This window comes from Lasioglossum baleicum, chromosome 1, assembly GCF_051020765.1.
Source record: "Lasioglossum baleicum chromosome 1, iyLasBale1, whole genome shotgun sequence".
In the NCBI taxonomy this organism is placed as follows: Eukaryota; Metazoa; Arthropoda; class Insecta; order Hymenoptera; family Halictidae; genus Lasioglossum; species Lasioglossum baleicum.
This window is the reverse complement of record NC_134929.1, coordinates 8551546-8568115: the sequence shown is the minus strand read 5'-3', so window position 1 is coordinate 8568115 and position 16570 is coordinate 8551546. Positions and strand designations below refer to the sequence as shown.

The 16570-nt window shown below is 42.0% G+C and overlaps 3 protein-coding genes across 5 annotated transcripts in view; 1 reads left to right on the top strand and 2 right to left on the bottom strand.

Moving 5' to 3' along the window:
- Window positions 1-11585, bottom strand: part of LOC143212319 (uncharacterized) — a 90180-nt gene extending 78595 nt beyond the window's left edge. The window contains exons 1-3 of the mRNA XM_076430982.1: window positions 10841-11585; window positions 9945-10022; window positions 9649-9823 (exon numbers count right to left, since the gene is read on the bottom strand). The gene's annotated coding sequence lies outside the window, so the exon portion shown is untranslated. The remainder of the gene's footprint in view (window positions 1-9648; window positions 9824-9944; window positions 10023-10840) is intronic.
- Window positions 11586-12561: 976 nt separating this feature from the next.
- On the top strand, window positions 12562-15862 carry LOC143212365 (RWD domain-containing protein 4). 3 transcript variants are annotated; one of them, XM_076431112.1, is made up of 5 exons: window positions 12562-12793; window positions 12998-13107; window positions 13184-13376; window positions 13696-13895; window positions 15348-15862. In XM_076431112.1, the coding sequence occupies exons 1-4, from the start codon at window positions 12689-12691 to the stop codon at window positions 13861-13863; spliced, it is 576 nt and encodes a 191-aa protein (XP_076287227.1). In that variant the 5' UTR covers window positions 12562-12688; the 3' UTR covers window positions 13864-13895; window positions 15348-15862. The 3 variants fall into 3 exon arrangements, with proteins under 3 accessions (XP_076287227.1, XP_076287236.1, XP_076287218.1); XM_076431121.1 differs by having other exon boundaries at window positions 13696-13902; XM_076431103.1 differs by lacking the exon at window positions 15348-15862 and having other exon boundaries at window positions 12563-12793; window positions 13696-13951.
- On the bottom strand, window positions 13997-16490 carry LOC143212322 (RUS family member 1). The gene is made up of 9 exons (XM_076430994.1): window positions 16349-16490; window positions 16116-16273; window positions 15631-15791; window positions 15359-15551; window positions 15154-15269; window positions 14841-15037; window positions 14503-14762; window positions 14244-14430; window positions 13997-14174 (listed from the first exon to the last, which is right to left on the bottom strand). Exons 1-9 carry the CDS (start codon window positions 16416-16418, stop codon window positions 14122-14124), a joined length of 1395 nt encoding a protein of 464 aa, XP_076287109.1. The 5' UTR covers window positions 16419-16490; the 3' UTR covers window positions 13997-14121.
- Window positions 16491-16570: the final 80 nt, after the last annotated feature.

Genomic DNA, 16570 nt, shown 5'->3' with positions numbered 1-16570 from the left:
TTGTCTACCAACCTGAAACCACCACTTGTAAACCATGTAAACTACAATGCATCGAATAACACAATATGTTCACCAGAGCCAATCGATTCACATGGTTTAGCAGCATTTTTGCTTGTTGGAATTTGTGAAGAATGCAGTGTCGGATGTGAACTTTATCTATCGACATTGTTGACTCTACGGAACCGAATATGTCCTGCGAATGTATTCAGTTGTGTGCTAAACTGATCGTCATTTATCACAGTTACATGTTCGCACTGCATAATAACTAGACTGTGGATCTTGATCCAAAAGAAAAATTGCCCGAGTCGATTGTAAGAGTCTGAACTTGAACGAAAACGTATCTTCTCTTTCAACCGTTTGAAAATGTCGAAAATAGTGTAAGAATATTTTTTGTAATTCGTTCAAAATTTCTTTTCCACGTCATGTAGTAAACTAATTGTTCTAGCTTCTCCAATATATATGGTCCAACATTTTTGAAAGTGTCCGAATATTATCTTGAGCGACTACAAGTGGATTTGGTTATTCGGTTATAAAAGTTTCCAATCGTCCGACGTCGTGAAGAATTTTCGAGGTCCGCGAAGCGAATGATTTTAATGACGATAAGAATCCGTGAGGTCGTGTTTTTATCGTAGTCGCGCATTGACTTCTCGAGGGATTTATGAAAAGGCGGCAGACTATTCGAACTCCGCTCAATTTGCGAACGCTGCTCCCTTTGATGTTGCACTTCCCGCAGGACAATCCCATTGAAAATCGCTGCCCGCCGCTGAAAAGCTCGTGAAATATCAAAAGTACGGGAACCAAAAGCGCCACGCGGCGTTACACGAAAATTTCAGTTCGCAGGATAGCATTTTATTCCCCGGTCTATTTTTTTCCTTTTACCCTATTGTGCGTCCGCGAGTACGCGCGCACATCCGTTTTGCCGCACGTCCAATTACAAATATCCTGATCCGATTTGAAAGTTCGATCAAAAAATCATCCCAGTCGCGTCCACGCGAAATTTTCCACCGTTCCCGGGCGGCAAGTTTCTCGCCGATTATGGGATAGATCGAACAATCGAGAAACGAGAATGCAACAATTGAAAATTTTTAATACTTTTACGAACAGCGAAGTCGCTGGAAATTAATTAAAGCACTAAATACAGTGCAAATGATGGTTTTATATAATTCCCGGCAGTGGAAGGGATATTCGTTTTACTTACATCGTGCAGTTCTCGTTGCTTAGATCACTTAGTGTATTTTTTCGGGTAATATGAAATGTTATATTTCAAATCATGTTCAATAAAACGACTACAGAACACGTACAGCGACGTTTGAGGAGTGATTTTACAGAAGAAGCTTCAATCTTCGAATCTACATAGTGGATATAGATATTTACAGGTACAATATAATTATGGAATATATGGAAACACAAAGAACTTTACAGTGGGTGTACGAAGTATTCGTACACCTTTTAAAACCGAATAACTTTTTCAAAATTGGACCGAACCGCTTGAGTTTTTTTCGACGTTAGAAGGATTCGTTTACTAGCTAATGTGTAAATAATTTCTTAGATATTAGGTTGGAAGGAAAGTATTGCCGTATTTAAAAGAAAACATTTGAATCAATTTATACAATTATATGTTTATTTCTTGTCAATTCCTGTTTCATAAATGCCTCACTAGCAACACGTGTGTTTCGATTTACAAGCAAAATTACCTACTTATCTAAAATACGACAGAACTTTCCCTCCAACGTAATAAATCCTACAATTCGGCTGTCGGACAGCGGAAAACCAGTTTTTCCGATTGTTTACGGCAGGCCGAGTGTAACCCGGCCCGTAATGAACCCTTTACGGTGGAAACGGCGGAACAACGACAGAACGGCCGCCGATCGGAGGGAAAGATCGATCGGGTCGGTAAATAATTCAATCTTCGAGCCACTCAGCCGATTCGTAGAACCGATAAAAACTTGTTCGCGGTTTTGTTCCGTCTTTGCGGGCGGGCTTGTCGGTAATAAAACAGGAGAAAAAAGGGGGAGCACGGGCTAGAAGAGGGTGGGGGAAAAAAGAAAGAAAGGAGGCCATTGCAATCGAGACTGAAAACCTGGCTCGAACTCAATCCGCTGCACGCGGGTCTCGCGACCCGGAAAAAGCGACGGTCGCGTGTTGCGCGAGGACAAACCGGGGAAGGGAAAACAAAAGTAAAGGAGTCGCCGGACAAATGTGACGCTGATAGTTACCTACATGGAACGGGCAATAAAGAGGGAAAAGCGTGCCGTGGACAAGTCTATCGATCGATCCTGCCGCGCCGACGAATCCGCCGGACTCGCGAGTCAGTTCTTTCGTATAGTTCTGCCGTGTGCAGCAGATCGTGGACCGTTACGTTCAATTAAACATAGTAATAATGTCTCACTTTACTTCGAACAGATTCGACTTACTTTACGTAAACTTACGTTCAGTCTGTTAAATCGAATAAATGATTAAGTGGCTATAAGCAGTTGCTTCGCCAGCGAGCTTCCACGAAAGTGCAAGGAGCTTAACAGCTCGGAGGCTCGCGCCACTTTCCACTGCCGTGGAAAAAGGGACACGGAAGGAAAACCGGCGTCCCGGGACTCCGGTCTCGATCAAACAGCATTCCTGAACAATCCTTTCATTTTTATGCAACTCCGGATCGCACGCTGATGGATCCTCTCCGCGGAGCGAGGCGAGATTTTCACAGGAACGAGAAGCTTCTGCGATGGGTATTATATCAAGCGATAGCGTGCCGTTACGTGCTTCTGATTCCGGGAAATGGAGAATCATTTTTGAACCTATGGTAATTCACGAGGGCCGTGCATTATCGCGAATTAGTTCGTGCTCCGTTGCGAGCGACACGATTTTTCGAGGTTCGAACGGAGACACGCGAATTCGAGGTGGGTGCCACGTGTATGTACAGGTAAAACGTTGGTAGACAATTTTGGATGACAGTTGAGATTACCATTCGATTACTAAAGTTGTTACTATGGAATGCTACTGTGTTTCATTTCGAAATCAAACGCGAACCACTGCGATCATTTGATAGAAACGCTTCCGACCGTTGCAGAAATGAATTGGTCTACGCGACCTACAAATGCAAAATCTGTCTAGCAGCTTAAAGCGATCAAAGCTTTAAGAACGGAAACTAGTAGCCCGCCGGATCCGATAACTCTCGAACACGTTTCAGGATTAAAAGCATCCCGCGTGTGTGTGCGTCATAGCTTCTTAATCCCTCAAAAAACAACGCGGGCGGAATTTTATCCACTGCAAACGCGAAATCTTGTGATCTATGAGTACTAAATCGTCGGAAAAACCTGCGCCAACCGACAGGATCCTCGTTCCGCACGGTTTTTCCGGAACCACGCCACGGGCCGGGACACTTCCCCGATCTCCCCGGGACAAACAATCGATTGAAGTCGCTAATTTATATTCGTGCTGGTCAACGTGCTCGCCATGGGATAGGAGGGTGGTTTCACGGGGGGGGGGGGATGACGAGGGGACACGGGGGGATACAGTTAATCGAGTCTGTCGTTAATTGAACGAACGCAATTTCTCGGTGCACGCCAGCCGGACCGAGCGGCGACAGTTTGTTCGTTCGGTTTGTTAGTTCGTAGCCGTGTCTACGTAGATGGCTAATTGTGATGTCGGGACGAGAGAGTGAAGAGATCGTTACATCGTACATCACCCATTTATGGCGGCGTAGCCACCCGGCTCTCTCTGGTTTCGCATGAAGATAGAGCCGTTTCGAACGAAAGCCGACCTCCCGTGAGTATCGAGTATTTTGTAACGAGGCGACCACGTCCACCATGGCCGATCAATTTCTCCCTTTTTCTTTCCTATTATAGACTTGAAGTACGGATGGTTCATGTATGTATGTGTCTGTACAGTTGAAGTACCGTTTGTGTATGTATAGATATGTCTATAGAGTTGAAGTACGGATGGTGTATGTATGTGTGTGTGTGTTAACAACCCTATACAGGGTGTCCCAAAATTTATGTTACACGAGATATCTCTTGATCCATCGTATTTAGAAAAAAATACTTCTATGTATAGGGTTAAAGTACGAATGATGTGTAAGAACGTTTATACCACCGTGTGGATGAGTGAGTGTTTCACTCATATGTTTGTCTGTTATATATAACAACATAAACCAATAAAATTATATATAACAGACAAACATATGAGTGAAACACTCAGTCATCAACACGGTGGTATAAACGTTCTTACACATCATTCGCACTTTAACCCTATATATGAAATTTGTATGGTTTTCAAAGCTCTATAGAAAGTTTCATTTTTTTCTATTTTATTTGACGCGTTGGAGGCAATTTTAAGGTCAAGTTCACTTTTTGAAATGGAAACATACATTTTTTATTGCACCAACTTATTCTATGAGTAAAAACAAGTATGTTTTATTGGAAACGTTTTTTAATTCGACAACAACTTTTTAAGTTATTCAATGATAAAGTCATAACCCTAATGGCGTCCAATCAGGAGAGCGCGCTGACCTATTAGGCACTTCTTGAGGTGTCTTTATCATTGAATAACTTAAAAAGTTCTTGTTAAATTAAAAAACGTTTCCAATAGAACTTACTTGCTTTTTCTCGTAGAATAAGTTGGTGTAATAAAAAGATTATGTTTCCATTCAAAAAAGTGATCTTGACCTTAAAATTACCTTCAACACGTCAAAGAAAATATTTAAAAAAATACACCTCTCTATAGAGCTTTGAAAACCAAACGTGTAACAGAAATTTTGGGACAACCTGTATATAGGTAAATTTATAAAAATAGAGAATCGGAAAGAACAGAAGAATTGTAAAATTACAATCGTCAACGAATTGTAAAAAGAAGGCAGATCGAAACGAGCGCCCGCGGCGAACACGTCTGTCGTTAACATTTGGTTATCCGTGTGCCCAGTTAATAAACCCGCTTTTCCTTACAGCTTTTCCTTACACTATGGACTTACTTCTCCCTCGGACTTGCCCCCTCCAAACGATTTCAGCCTCTTGTCTACAGAAGCGTCCCTAGACTTCACAATGGACACCTGCGACCTACAGTTGCCGACAAAGCAGACAACATATAAAATTAAGAAGATTGATTTTACTTAAACTCTGTACGGTTTGTACTATTTTCCTATAAAAAAATGTTCAATAATTGTGAAGTAGATAACCGGTCATGTGGCACAAGATGGTTCGTCGATTTTGGTAGCATTCAGCTGACATTTTCGCATGGCGTGAATCTTTGCTTGACTGGTCTGTAGCCTAATTATTCTGAAAACATTTGGGATAATATGCAGTGGACGAGATCAAAATTGAAAGAGTTTGTCAACCGGTAAACCTACGACAATAACGCTAACAAATCGGAGTTTCCGGTTGGAAAGTACAGCGAGCCGCCGAGACTGGAGGAGCAGGAAGGAAGAGTCCGAGTGCAAACAGAGGATGTTTTTAAGAGATGCATCTCGTCCCGAGGGGATGTTTGTTAGGAATATTTGGTACAGGTGGACGGGCAATCACGGCCGAGAAAGCTGTTCGCCGGGTTCCAAAGCGGAAACGGGAAAATGTTTTACGAAATGCATCTTTCCGTGGCCCGAGGAAAATATTTGTACGCGGGTGAAATATGCGGACCGCAATTAGGGGCGGATGATGCTGTTTGAGGAAGCTGGAGCGGCGGCGGTGGTTGCGGGATGTTTTAGGAGGATTCGGGCTAGCCGAGAAACGTTCGTGGACGATATTGCGGATGAAATACCGCCGGGCGGCCCTCAGTAATTAGAACAAAGAAAAAAGCGACGGCCGACCACGCGGATGACGAATGCGCCGAAATCTCGAAAAACCGCGGACGAACGCGCGACCGTCGGGAACTGCTTGATAAAATATTTGTCGCGACGGGGATGCGCAAATCGCGTCGTCTTTTCTTGCACCCTGCGGGCGCGCGCGCGCGCGCGCGGCGTAATTACGTTGAAAGCCAGTCGTGTAACTGGAAGACTGATTGGAAGAGGAAGCCACACATTAAGAAATTAGATACAGAATTCTGGGAAGAAGAGTCTTCGATGAAAGTTGGAAATCCGCGGGGACATTAATGGCGATTGGCAAGACCGCGACGAGGAATCGACCGGAAATGGAAGAATATTCGTGCGGGTCAAAAGTAAAACGAACCCGTAATTCAGTTTCAGTGACTGTGAATTATACGAGCCGTGACGCGCTGTTATTAAATTACGGAACCATCAAAGAACTATAAACCGGGAGAATCTTTTAAGCTAATTGTAAATCAGCTACAGAGAGAACTCCGATGGAATCTCCGATGGTCTCAAACACCGATTTATATCGGTCGATTCGTTACCTAGAAATTACGCTTCGTAGGATTTCCTAATAAAGAACAACGGTATTTCAACGAGCATAAGCTGGACGGCGAATTAATCCAACTATTCGGCAAGGATTAATGCGATGATATAATCTTCGATTGGTTGTTCATAAACGTGTTGCCTAACACCGAATCGCCGCGCCGTACTCGCTAGGTTGTAAATGCACCACGATTACCGGTGTTTATACGTTCCCGTTAATAAATCTAGTTAAGCCTTTTACACTGTTCCATTCTAATGCACTCTCGATATACGGTGCACGCCAGCAGCTCGTAAAATTCGTTACGGGTTGTTACAATGGCCGATATTACGGATTCAATGAGACTTCGCACGTTCGCAAACAGTGCCGGCGAGGTTTTGTTCGCGATACCGTTAACTGAAATTAAGTCAGCGAAATTAAAGTGCAAGGTCACTCTCGGCTCGGCTACTATTATCAACGATTTCAATTTAATTCTGCCACGCGATGGTTCTGCTCCAATTAAAATGGCGAATATTAAAACAAAGTCTACCGTTGGAATGTCTCGAAAGTATCTCTGACCCTGTTACAGAATAATTATTTATCAAGTAATTTCTATTAGAAATTCGTCGAACTCTTTCGATCCCGGAAAAACAAGCACAAATTCGAAACGGCACCTAATTTAGCTTTCCCATTGTTTTACTTTTTAATTGCGTTGCTCTCACCCCCAGCGAACGTTTCTGAATCGCTCTGTACAATTACTGCAAACCAGCAAAGGGTAATCGCAAGAAAAGAAGAAACGAGAGGGACAGGGTGATGTGGGGTAGAGAACGGCAGCGTGGTTCTCGCGCGAGCTTACTTATCAAAACGATACAATTACGACGCGGTAGTTCTCGGTTTTGCATAATGCATATCGGCGCGCGGAGTAATGTTCAGGGGAAGCATCGCGGTGGCACTAATTTCCGTGAATCCAGCGCCAGGAAGTTTTTCTTGAGTGGCCGTGCGCTAGTGCTGCTACCGAAGGGAACTTAGCCGCGTAGTCACGTCGGTGATTAGTGATGGGACCGATCGCGAAGTCATCCAACATCTCCACGGTACTTCTTTCGAAAAAATCTATCGACCTTTCGGCCGACTCTAATTCAAACGTTCACAGCATTTGCATGTAGACAAATAACACGCGTTCGCGGTTCGCGTCCGTTCCCATATTTCCATATTTCCCGAGGTCCATAGAATATCCGAACCTCCCAAATTTCCACTCTGTCAGATTTCGAAATTTCCGCATTTCCATTTCCTGTGTTTTCGAGTTTCTTGTTTTTCGTCTTCCGGCTTTTTCAAACATACCGGCTTCAAGCCTGTGTACCGGTGCGTTTCCACTCCCTTCAATTCCCGACGAATCTCCATATCTCTATTTTCGTGCGTCTACGCGTTCCCCATAATTCCCTGTGCCACGTTCGCTCGCCTAATTCCAATTTCCCCGGTTCTCGTGACTTCGAATCCCCTGTTCGGCGGATCCGAGCCCTGCAACAACAATCCTCGCACCCCTCGGAGCCAGCTTCTGTTAGGCTATTACGTCAGAATCTCCTTGGGTTCGAGTGATGCATACGCTTCGAGTGGGCCGCCTCACATCGATCAGACGCCTAAGTGATCCACCGTCAATTTTGATGAAGACCCCAAGCGGCTCTGGTAGGCTCCTCAAAGCCGTGGAGAGGATCCGAGACACAGTGTCCCGGCTGAGATATCGGTACCGATGCGCGAGGGTATTGGTCCCATCGCTAACAGTGATGATCAGCGCGGCAGGCGGTCGGCTTCTTTCCCGCAGCTTCTTCCAGGGCGACTCTCGATCCATGTTTCATGAGCTACCTCGGGCTTGAAACTAGAGAGAGGGCCGGCCACGTAAAGCCACTTACAAGAGGAGGGAGGCAGCCGCTACTCTGAATCACGGGCACCTAGGCGATTCTTTGTGATCGATATACACTGCGACACTGCGGCGCCTCCCTCATTTTGCTCTTGTTAGTATTATTGTCTCTATCTCGAGGAGGCAGGCTCATTACGACCGACGTATACTGGGTGAGGCACTTTATACTGCCGCCGGAATTTACATACCGCCGGACGATCAATCTGCATCCGCTACCCGACGCACAGTGCGGACAAATCTGGCTTAACTCGATACTCGATTATATCACGATGTGTACGAGACATTTCTTTCGTGCAAAACTGCATACCAGGAGGACATTGTTATTATTAATCATGTAACAATCATTTTATGTATAAATATCGTTAATTTTTTCTTTTCATTTAATAATTTTATCGTCAAATTTCATTCCTTGTGAATAATTACTTTTGGATTCTGGGCACTGGGACAAGTTACTGCTCTTTTTAAGTAAAAGTAAAACAAATGATAGAGGAAAAGATCATTTGTCATAATACGTCCTAACTTCCTATGACCCTTATTTTGCATGTGGATATAATTGTCTCTTCCAAACCACCAATATTAATCATTCAATTAAACTTTCAGTGTCCACACTTCTTCTACCCAATAAACAATACAATACTGAAAGTAATGCCTGAAAGCATTTTATTGTAAACCGAAGCACGTGGTCGCTGCAGGTGGCATGAGTCACATCCCGCCATGCGGTGCATCGCCGTCCGCACGTAGACACTCTATCCAGTTTGATAATTGGTGCACAACCAATGGGTACAGTTCGTTTAGTGCTGGTCTTACACAAGATCAGATTATTAGGTTATTGAATTTCGTTCAAAATCGTCTAGTTATTACAATCTAGTTATCATATCAATTTGATACCCATGGAATGTTTAATTTTCGAGTTAAAATAGCTCCGAGTGCAAAGGGTTAATGATTAGTACATGTACAACAAAATTGTCGTGACTCAATAACGTTAGATAAGTGAAATTTTTTATAAATGTAATAATTCTTGCGTAACCGTGTTCCCGAAGATGTCCACCGCCTCCATAACTCAATTTACGTGGCCCCGTTGCACGTAGCGGCGATCCAAGTGAGCCCTTGAAAAAAAGATCCCTGGGAAGGTCTGATCGTCCGATGTACTCCCGTTCCATCTTTCCGCAGTCACCGCGAGTGACTCGGTTACCAAGAACTCAGTGGGCGATAACGAGAGATCTACGGTCTGTTACTTAAGTAGATCGATGGTCGATCGGCCGGGACAAACGAGCTCGGATCGAGCCAATCGTTTCGCAAACGTACTCGCGGACACGTGGCGAGCGTAAGTCACGCCAACCCTCTCTCAGCCGCCGTTCACCGCAAAAGCGGGCTTCGCCGAATTCGCCGACCATTCCCTGAAATCCCGTGGATTATATCGCGTGTACGCACCTGTATTTCGCGCGCAGGACGATCCTCTTCTACGAATTCGGCCCGCACGACGTCCACTGGTCCAAATGTCCCATTATTCATCGCCACCGTGCACGCACACGATTCGCGTGCCCGGATTTTGCTTTTACCCGACCGTTTGCCCCCGTCCAATCTCCTTTGGCGGCACCACTTCCCGCTGGAAAAACATTAACACTATTTTATCTCACTGGTTCAACACGTGAAACGTAAGAACACAATTCTGTAATTTTTATCATTCAAAACAAGAGAAAAATCAATGAAAAACTTTTATACTTTACCTCTTATAAAAATCGTCAATTGTACACGCAGCCATCGAGAAGAACAAACATGGCGCTCCAGCGCTCGTCTCGCGAAGTCTTACAAAATCAAACACCAAAATCAGCACCAATCAAAAATCCAAAATAATCCTAAATGTTTATGTACTTTGCCTCCCAAGATAATTACAAATTGTTATATCATCGATCTCGGATAAAAGTCGGCCTGTACGGCAACCCGAAGAACAAACATGGCGCGCTAACAGCTCGTCTGATTCAGCTCTAAATTAGACGGTAGTGTACGTAGACTCGAGTATTGGAGGAATGAAAAAAACGAATAAAAATATTTCTGGTAACCATAACCAACATGTTGCCCCCCACGGTGGTCGATATCGGGCTCCGCGAGATAGTTTTATCGTGGAGTGTATGAAAAAGGTAAAAAAATGACCGCCAATGTAACCGGCATCGATGGCGTATCGCGCGAAACGAGAATGAAAAATCCCACCGATAGGAAGCCGATGATGCGTCGTTACAGCTGGTGCATTCTTCGATTCCCGATACGCCGCGCCGCGCCGGTGCCCGCGATGAGAGAAATTTAAACGAAACAGAGAGAACGGGGTCAGGAACTGATGTTCGTGTAAATGCTAGGGCTGGGGTACGCGGAGTGGAAACTCGCATTAATCCGCGGCTCGCTACTCGGGGCTAGCTATGTATGTACTCCGGTCTCTTTTTTTGTTCCACTCCCCCGAGTTTTCCCGCCACCATCCCCCCGCTATCCGCTTTTCACTTCATTTCTCTCTCGAACACGCTGTAACATCGGCCGGCATTCACCACTATGGCATACGGCCAACCGTACAGTACTCCTTTTACATAGATAACGCCGGGAAATGTCTGTGATAAGTCACCGATCGCTTCGATACCTTATACTTTTCCGTACGCTCCTCTATCATTCAATTCCTCTTCTTCTTATCCCCACGTTCTCCACGACGCCTCCGTATTCCACAATCTTCTACAAATCAGACCCAAATTAATTTTGTTATTCTATTCCTTCGTATAAAGTGTCTAAACAATCAAGTATCCTGCGACTTTGATCTGTCAATTCGGATAGTCGCGAAACCTATGTAACTGAAAAGTGACGTCATCTTGTGCTAATGTAGACACTAAATCATTACAGCTCTCTCGGTATGGTTATTATCTTCTTTATCATTTTTTTTTTTATTATGTTTATTGTGATTTTAATTGCAATTGTTATTTTTATTACTCTTTATGTCAATTCTATACACTTTTTATGTCAAGTCCACAGGCGTTCCTCTAATAAAGCTACTTATTAATATTAAATTTATTAGAATTATCACCGACGAGACTGCCAGCCCCTGTGTTATTCAGCGGGACAGTAACCGGGCGCGACGGGCGCGGGGATAACGTGGAACCTACAGTGAACTGAAATACCACATCGCTAAAAGTTCTACCACCGACGAGATACTCGTCAAGTATTAGAAGAAGAATGATATAGTATAGAATGCTCACATTACCCATTCTGTAATTGCCTTATAATACTATCACCGACGAAATACTATCTCGTCTCTTTACCTAAATAGAACCAGACGATATATGACATTGTTCACGCCCGGGGCAAATCAACTTGGATAATACATATATTCTGATCTGAATGAAGGTGAAATTGCAAAATGTTATGGAAGACAATAGGTATAGGGATAGAATTTATTGAAAAATCAACATATTTATTAAATGTGCAGCTATTAGCTCGATATTATCCTTTATTCATAAGACACTAAAAGTTCTTACGAATAGAGGATATGTAATACCGATTGCCCAGGTCTCACCACGAGGAGGTTGCTGCACGAGAGACCCGAAAGGGAGTCAGAACGAATACAATATTCCTTCTGGCTCCCTTTCTTACAATAACGCTACATAATCTTAATAACTAACGCACGCAAGTCGAGCAATTATTGTGGAGCAAAAGATGTGAATCGGAGAAGAAGTCTCCGATCCACGGGGGATCAAAAGCGAATCAGGCAGAAGGCTCTGATTCTTTAAAAGAAAAAAACTAAAGCGAACCAGAGCAGAAGGCTCCGGTTCGAAGGTGACGCGGCGCGTACAATGCTTGCAGTGCAGCTCCGGTCAGAGCTAATTTATTCGATACAATTCACAGATAAATTTATTATCTCTGGCTGTTTAATGTTTATAACAATTCCTTTTGCTACTGATGTTAACGAGCACTCCCTTGACCACCTTGCCATCTAAATTTTCGTAAAAATAGACAATAAAACTCGAGATTGAGAATAACTTTTAAACCATGAACATTCGCACGCATTCATTTATTCAAAATAATACTATGAGACATTTATTGATTCTAGCTAATTAATGTTTATAATAATTCCTTTTGCCAACGATGTGGACAAGCACTCCCTTGACCACCTTGCCATTTAATTTTTTACAGTAAACTCTTTTCAACATATTTCTGGAATTTCCGAGTCGATTTGAGACGGTATTCCCGTAGGAATTTCTGGACATTTGAAATACAAGAGAAGAATCTTTTCGATCTTTCGGAGGAAACAGATGAAAAGTTTGAATGTTTATCAGTGAACTTTCAAGTGTGGCGCGAATGATGTAACCGGGGGCAGCACTATCGATCCAACAGCTGCGTCTAAATGTACCTGTTTTCTTAACCTCGAAGAAACGCATGAACGTTAGGTGCGTTGATCAAGAAAAATCGGGCTATCAAAATTCTACGTTGAAGAAGGGAAATGAGCGATGCCGAACTTCAAGAAGAGGAAAGAGAAGTACTGTCGTCGATATACGATGGAGACGCGGCGTTTAAACAGCTGACACCCACCACCTTTCAGTACAAGGTCTGTGCTACGGAATAATATTTTTTTCACATACTTTTTGGATAAATCAAGAATTTTCGCGATCAACGACTTCGCTTTCATTTCCGTTGCGATCGTCTTACGTTTTACTTATAGTTTGATCGGTAGCTAAATGTAGCTTCGATTTATCGGTAATCTACATCGATTGCTATACGCCCGGAAAAATAATATTGATTATGTGCATAGTTTGGGGAGGATAACGGTATGAAATCGTTTCTATTGGAGATCTCATGGGGCCCAACATATCCTTCAGAGAAACCTTCCATTAATATGGACACTTTTTACAACAAGCACATGTAAGTCCAGCTATGCTATCTTTTGGCTATTCTTGCATTCTGTTACTTTTATTAAAGGTGAATGATTGGAATACAGTGTACAAGAGGTGAAAGACAATGTGATGAAGTACGTGGAAGCAGAGGCTGATCAGTGGCTCGGAAGTGCCATGACTTATACATTATTTCAATGTATTCAAGAGCATTATCTTGAACTGATTTCCGCACAACCAGAATCTATAGATCTGAGTACACAGACTAGCCAACTTAAAATAACAGAAGAGAAACAACAGGTGAGTAGTCGTTTCCAGGATTACAAGGGTGCAGGATGATCCTTCTCATTTCTCAAATGCTAAGATGGGGTTTTCCACCCTTAAAAGTCCTATTTTTATGTTTACACGTTTACAATCTACAAATAATGCAAATTACAGCTTGTAAACGTAAAAAGAGGACCTTTGAGGGCAACTGCGGCCTAGATTGACCTTTTATCTAGCATTTTTGACTACTGAAAAATCCCATCTTTGCATTATTGAGTAATGAAAAACTAGTCTACCCCCTTAAAATTTATGCGTAATCGAAATGTGTGAAGGAGAACCAATTTGTTCTGTGTAGGTCGAAGAGACAACGAAGAAACAGAAGAAAGAACACCTGAGTAAAGCTCAGAAACGTAGACAGTGGAATAAAGCGGATGGGAAAGGAGAAAGACCTCGAGGATGGGATTGGGTGGACATAGTGAAACATTTATCGCAAACTGGTCCTAAGCAAGAGCAAGAGTCTTAGTTCAACTTCTTCAACCAAGAAATTTTGTACAGGTTAAAGGCGTGTTATATTTTTATAAATTATTGGAAATAAACTGGTTTCCGTATCAGTTTTACTATACTATAATCACCTGTGATAAAAATTTGTAAGAAAATATTTATAGATAATTTTATCTCATCGCCAACAGATAGTTACAAGATATGCAAATAATGTCGAGACTGGAGCAACAATATTTAATACGCTTAATGATCATACTTCGCCTTTCTTTTCAAAATTTCTTTATAAAAATCTCCATGACGCTACGGGTAACAAATTGTTTTCCGTAATCCATCCTAGAAGAAGTACATCGATTAATAAAAAGAGAAAGATGTAAAATTACCATCCGATCAGATTAAACTTACCTTTACTTTCAAGGCCGCTAATAAACGCTTTATATTCGCCCGAAATCAATAAATTAGTAACGTAAATGCTTTCTATCGCTTTCGATGACTGCGTGCTGTTATTTGCAATAGAGTATTTCTTGCTAAGCACGTAGAGGCGCAATAGAGGATATGATATATCACTTACTTCCGGTTTTAAGAAAAGATCCTTGAAATGTAACATACTTTTAAATATATGAGTATACACACATCGAATAAAAAATGATTGTACGTTACTTACAAGTGGCACTTTGAGAGACATACAAATGAAGAAGCCACAGAAGCACGCGTGCAGGTATGCTTCCAAAACATCCGAATCTAACGCATCCTTCTTAAAACATATAAATATAGTTCTATTCTCTACGTCAATGGAAATCAAATATTTCCTATCTAAAAAGAGTTTTAACGATAGATCAATATCACTTGTCGAAATAATGTTTTTCTTTATAAGAGTGGCAAGGGAGACGCCCATTTTTATGTCGAACCCACATATTTTCTTTGCTGTAAAAAAAATCATGGATAGAAACGATTTAGATCCAACCACTTGCGACGTAACGCTAAAGTCAAGTGTAATCTTACTGGGTTTTGCGAGCAATATCACCGATTCATTTCTATTAACTTCTCCAGGCTCGGGGATGACTTCGTTTGTCACGTAACTTTTAATTATTAACGCGTATCGGTCTTCATTTAAAGAATTTAAACGTAAAGATTTCACAGCCGAGTAATTTGCGTATAGATGTACTGCCACCAGAAAGAGATAGAGTTCCATTATGTATCTACATGCAGATTATATATACTATAGGGGTACATCAACAATATTATTAACTTATTTATCATAAAAATCGTTCGCATTACTTGGTCAAGTAACAACGAATTTTAACTGCATATTTACCTGCCACTGTGAAAAATAGAGAGTATTAAAATTCCAACGAACGATGCTATTAAATTCACGAACGTCTCTTGACTACCATCTTTGGCCGACACATCTGCAAAATTATTCTGTAACGCCTACAATAAAAAGAAAATAAAACAAACATTCAGAATAAATAAAACTGATCGGTAAATAATGAATAAATCTGATTTCAGAAGTATTATACCTGGTGCTGCGTGATAGCTGCCCTTGTTGCCCCACCAGCAACGCCAACAATTGATTTCATTATCATTGAAACACACAATATTGCGAGCGAATAGGAAGAGTAATAAGGTAAGAGTAATTCTATTCCCATTGCTAGATCATTAAGAATGTCTGCAAAAAGTCTCCATTTTTTACACTGTCCGTCTAAGTCTGTCCTGATGAATAAAAAGCAAATTGTGTTCTTATACAACCGACGCAGAGATTAGTTAATCCCTTTCGAGTCATTTCAATTACCCATTCCACCATGCAAACGCGATACGTCCGACCATTCCAGCCCCGTCTTTCAATATCCATGTGATCGCTGCAGCCAGTGGTGTCGCTGCAGATTCCCCTACACCTACGCCTTGCATAATGGAATGGGTTGTTACGGTGCCCATTATGGTACTTGCGAATGCCTGAAAAATAGAATGTTAACTAATTTCTGAAAATGATAAATGTAAACCGCAATATAAAATATAAAGCATTTATTGTAGGGAACTTGAAAGGGGTATGTGTGTAGAGAAAATATTGAGTGAGAGAGAGATAGGCAAAAGATAGCTGAAAGCAAAGTGTACGAGTGGGTACAAGAATGTGCGGAAGGATGTGCGAGTTACTAGGAATTGTAAACCGAGTCCCTTTTTATAACCAGAAGGCTGAGAATAAAGCATTTATGTGATCGTATCGGCGTATATACTCATTAAGAAGCAGAATAGCTCGGATTTATTATTTTGTAAGCTAACCTGTACAGTGTCCCATATTTGATAGGATGTGTAATCGAGATGAACGCTGTCAGGGTACCCTTGGGGTAAAAATACTTCCTTGATAATTGTTATAATACTAGAATATATAGATTTCGTTCTGGTTGTGTCTGATAGAAGTTCGGTTATCGATTGCTCGTCTGTAAGTCAAACAGAAAGATTGTAGGTTAGGTGCACCGTTCAACGTGACATTTCGTACATCAAAACACGGTTACCTTTCGACTTGACGTAGAAATTTTCTTTCTCGCTACCGTAGGCCTCGGTAAACAGTAAACGCTCATGCATTTTGATATGCACCGAGTTCACTTCGGTTTCATTAGATTGTAGTGTATGACAACATATGCACTTTTATTAACAAGTTGACTGCCATATGTGGGTGACGCAACGGTCTGTTGTGTACAAACATTAATTTTTACACTGGCACGATACGCGCACCG

What these genes read in the sequence shown, in the direction of transcription:
- LOC143212322 (XM_076430994.1), bottom strand. Translation starts at nt 16,418, where the DNA reads ATGCATGAGCGTTTACTGTTTACCGAGGCCTACGGTAGCGAGAAAGAA. An exon ending in TCTATTTTTCACAGTGGCAG is followed by an intron (nt 15,038 to 15,153) that starts GTAAATATGCAG and finishes ATCTGCATGTAG; the next exon opens with ATACATAATGGAACTCTATC. An exon ending in TGTCTCTCAAAGTGCCACTT is followed by an intron (nt 14,431 to 14,502) that starts GTAAGTAACGTA and finishes TTACATTTCAAG; the next exon opens with GATCTTTTCTTAAAACCGGA.
- LOC143212365 (XM_076431112.1), top strand. Translation starts at nt 12,689, where the DNA reads ATGAGCGATGCCGAACTTCAAGAAGAGGAAAGAGAAGTACTGTCGTCG. An exon ending in CCACCACCTTTCAGTACAAG is followed by an intron (nt 12,794 to 12,997) that starts GTCTGTGCTACG and finishes TTATGTGCATAG; the next exon opens with TTTGGGGAGGATAACGGTAT. An exon ending in ACTTTTTACAACAAGCACAT is followed by an intron (nt 13,108 to 13,183) that starts GTAAGTCCAGCT and finishes ATTGGAATACAG; the next exon opens with TGTACAAGAGGTGAAAGACA.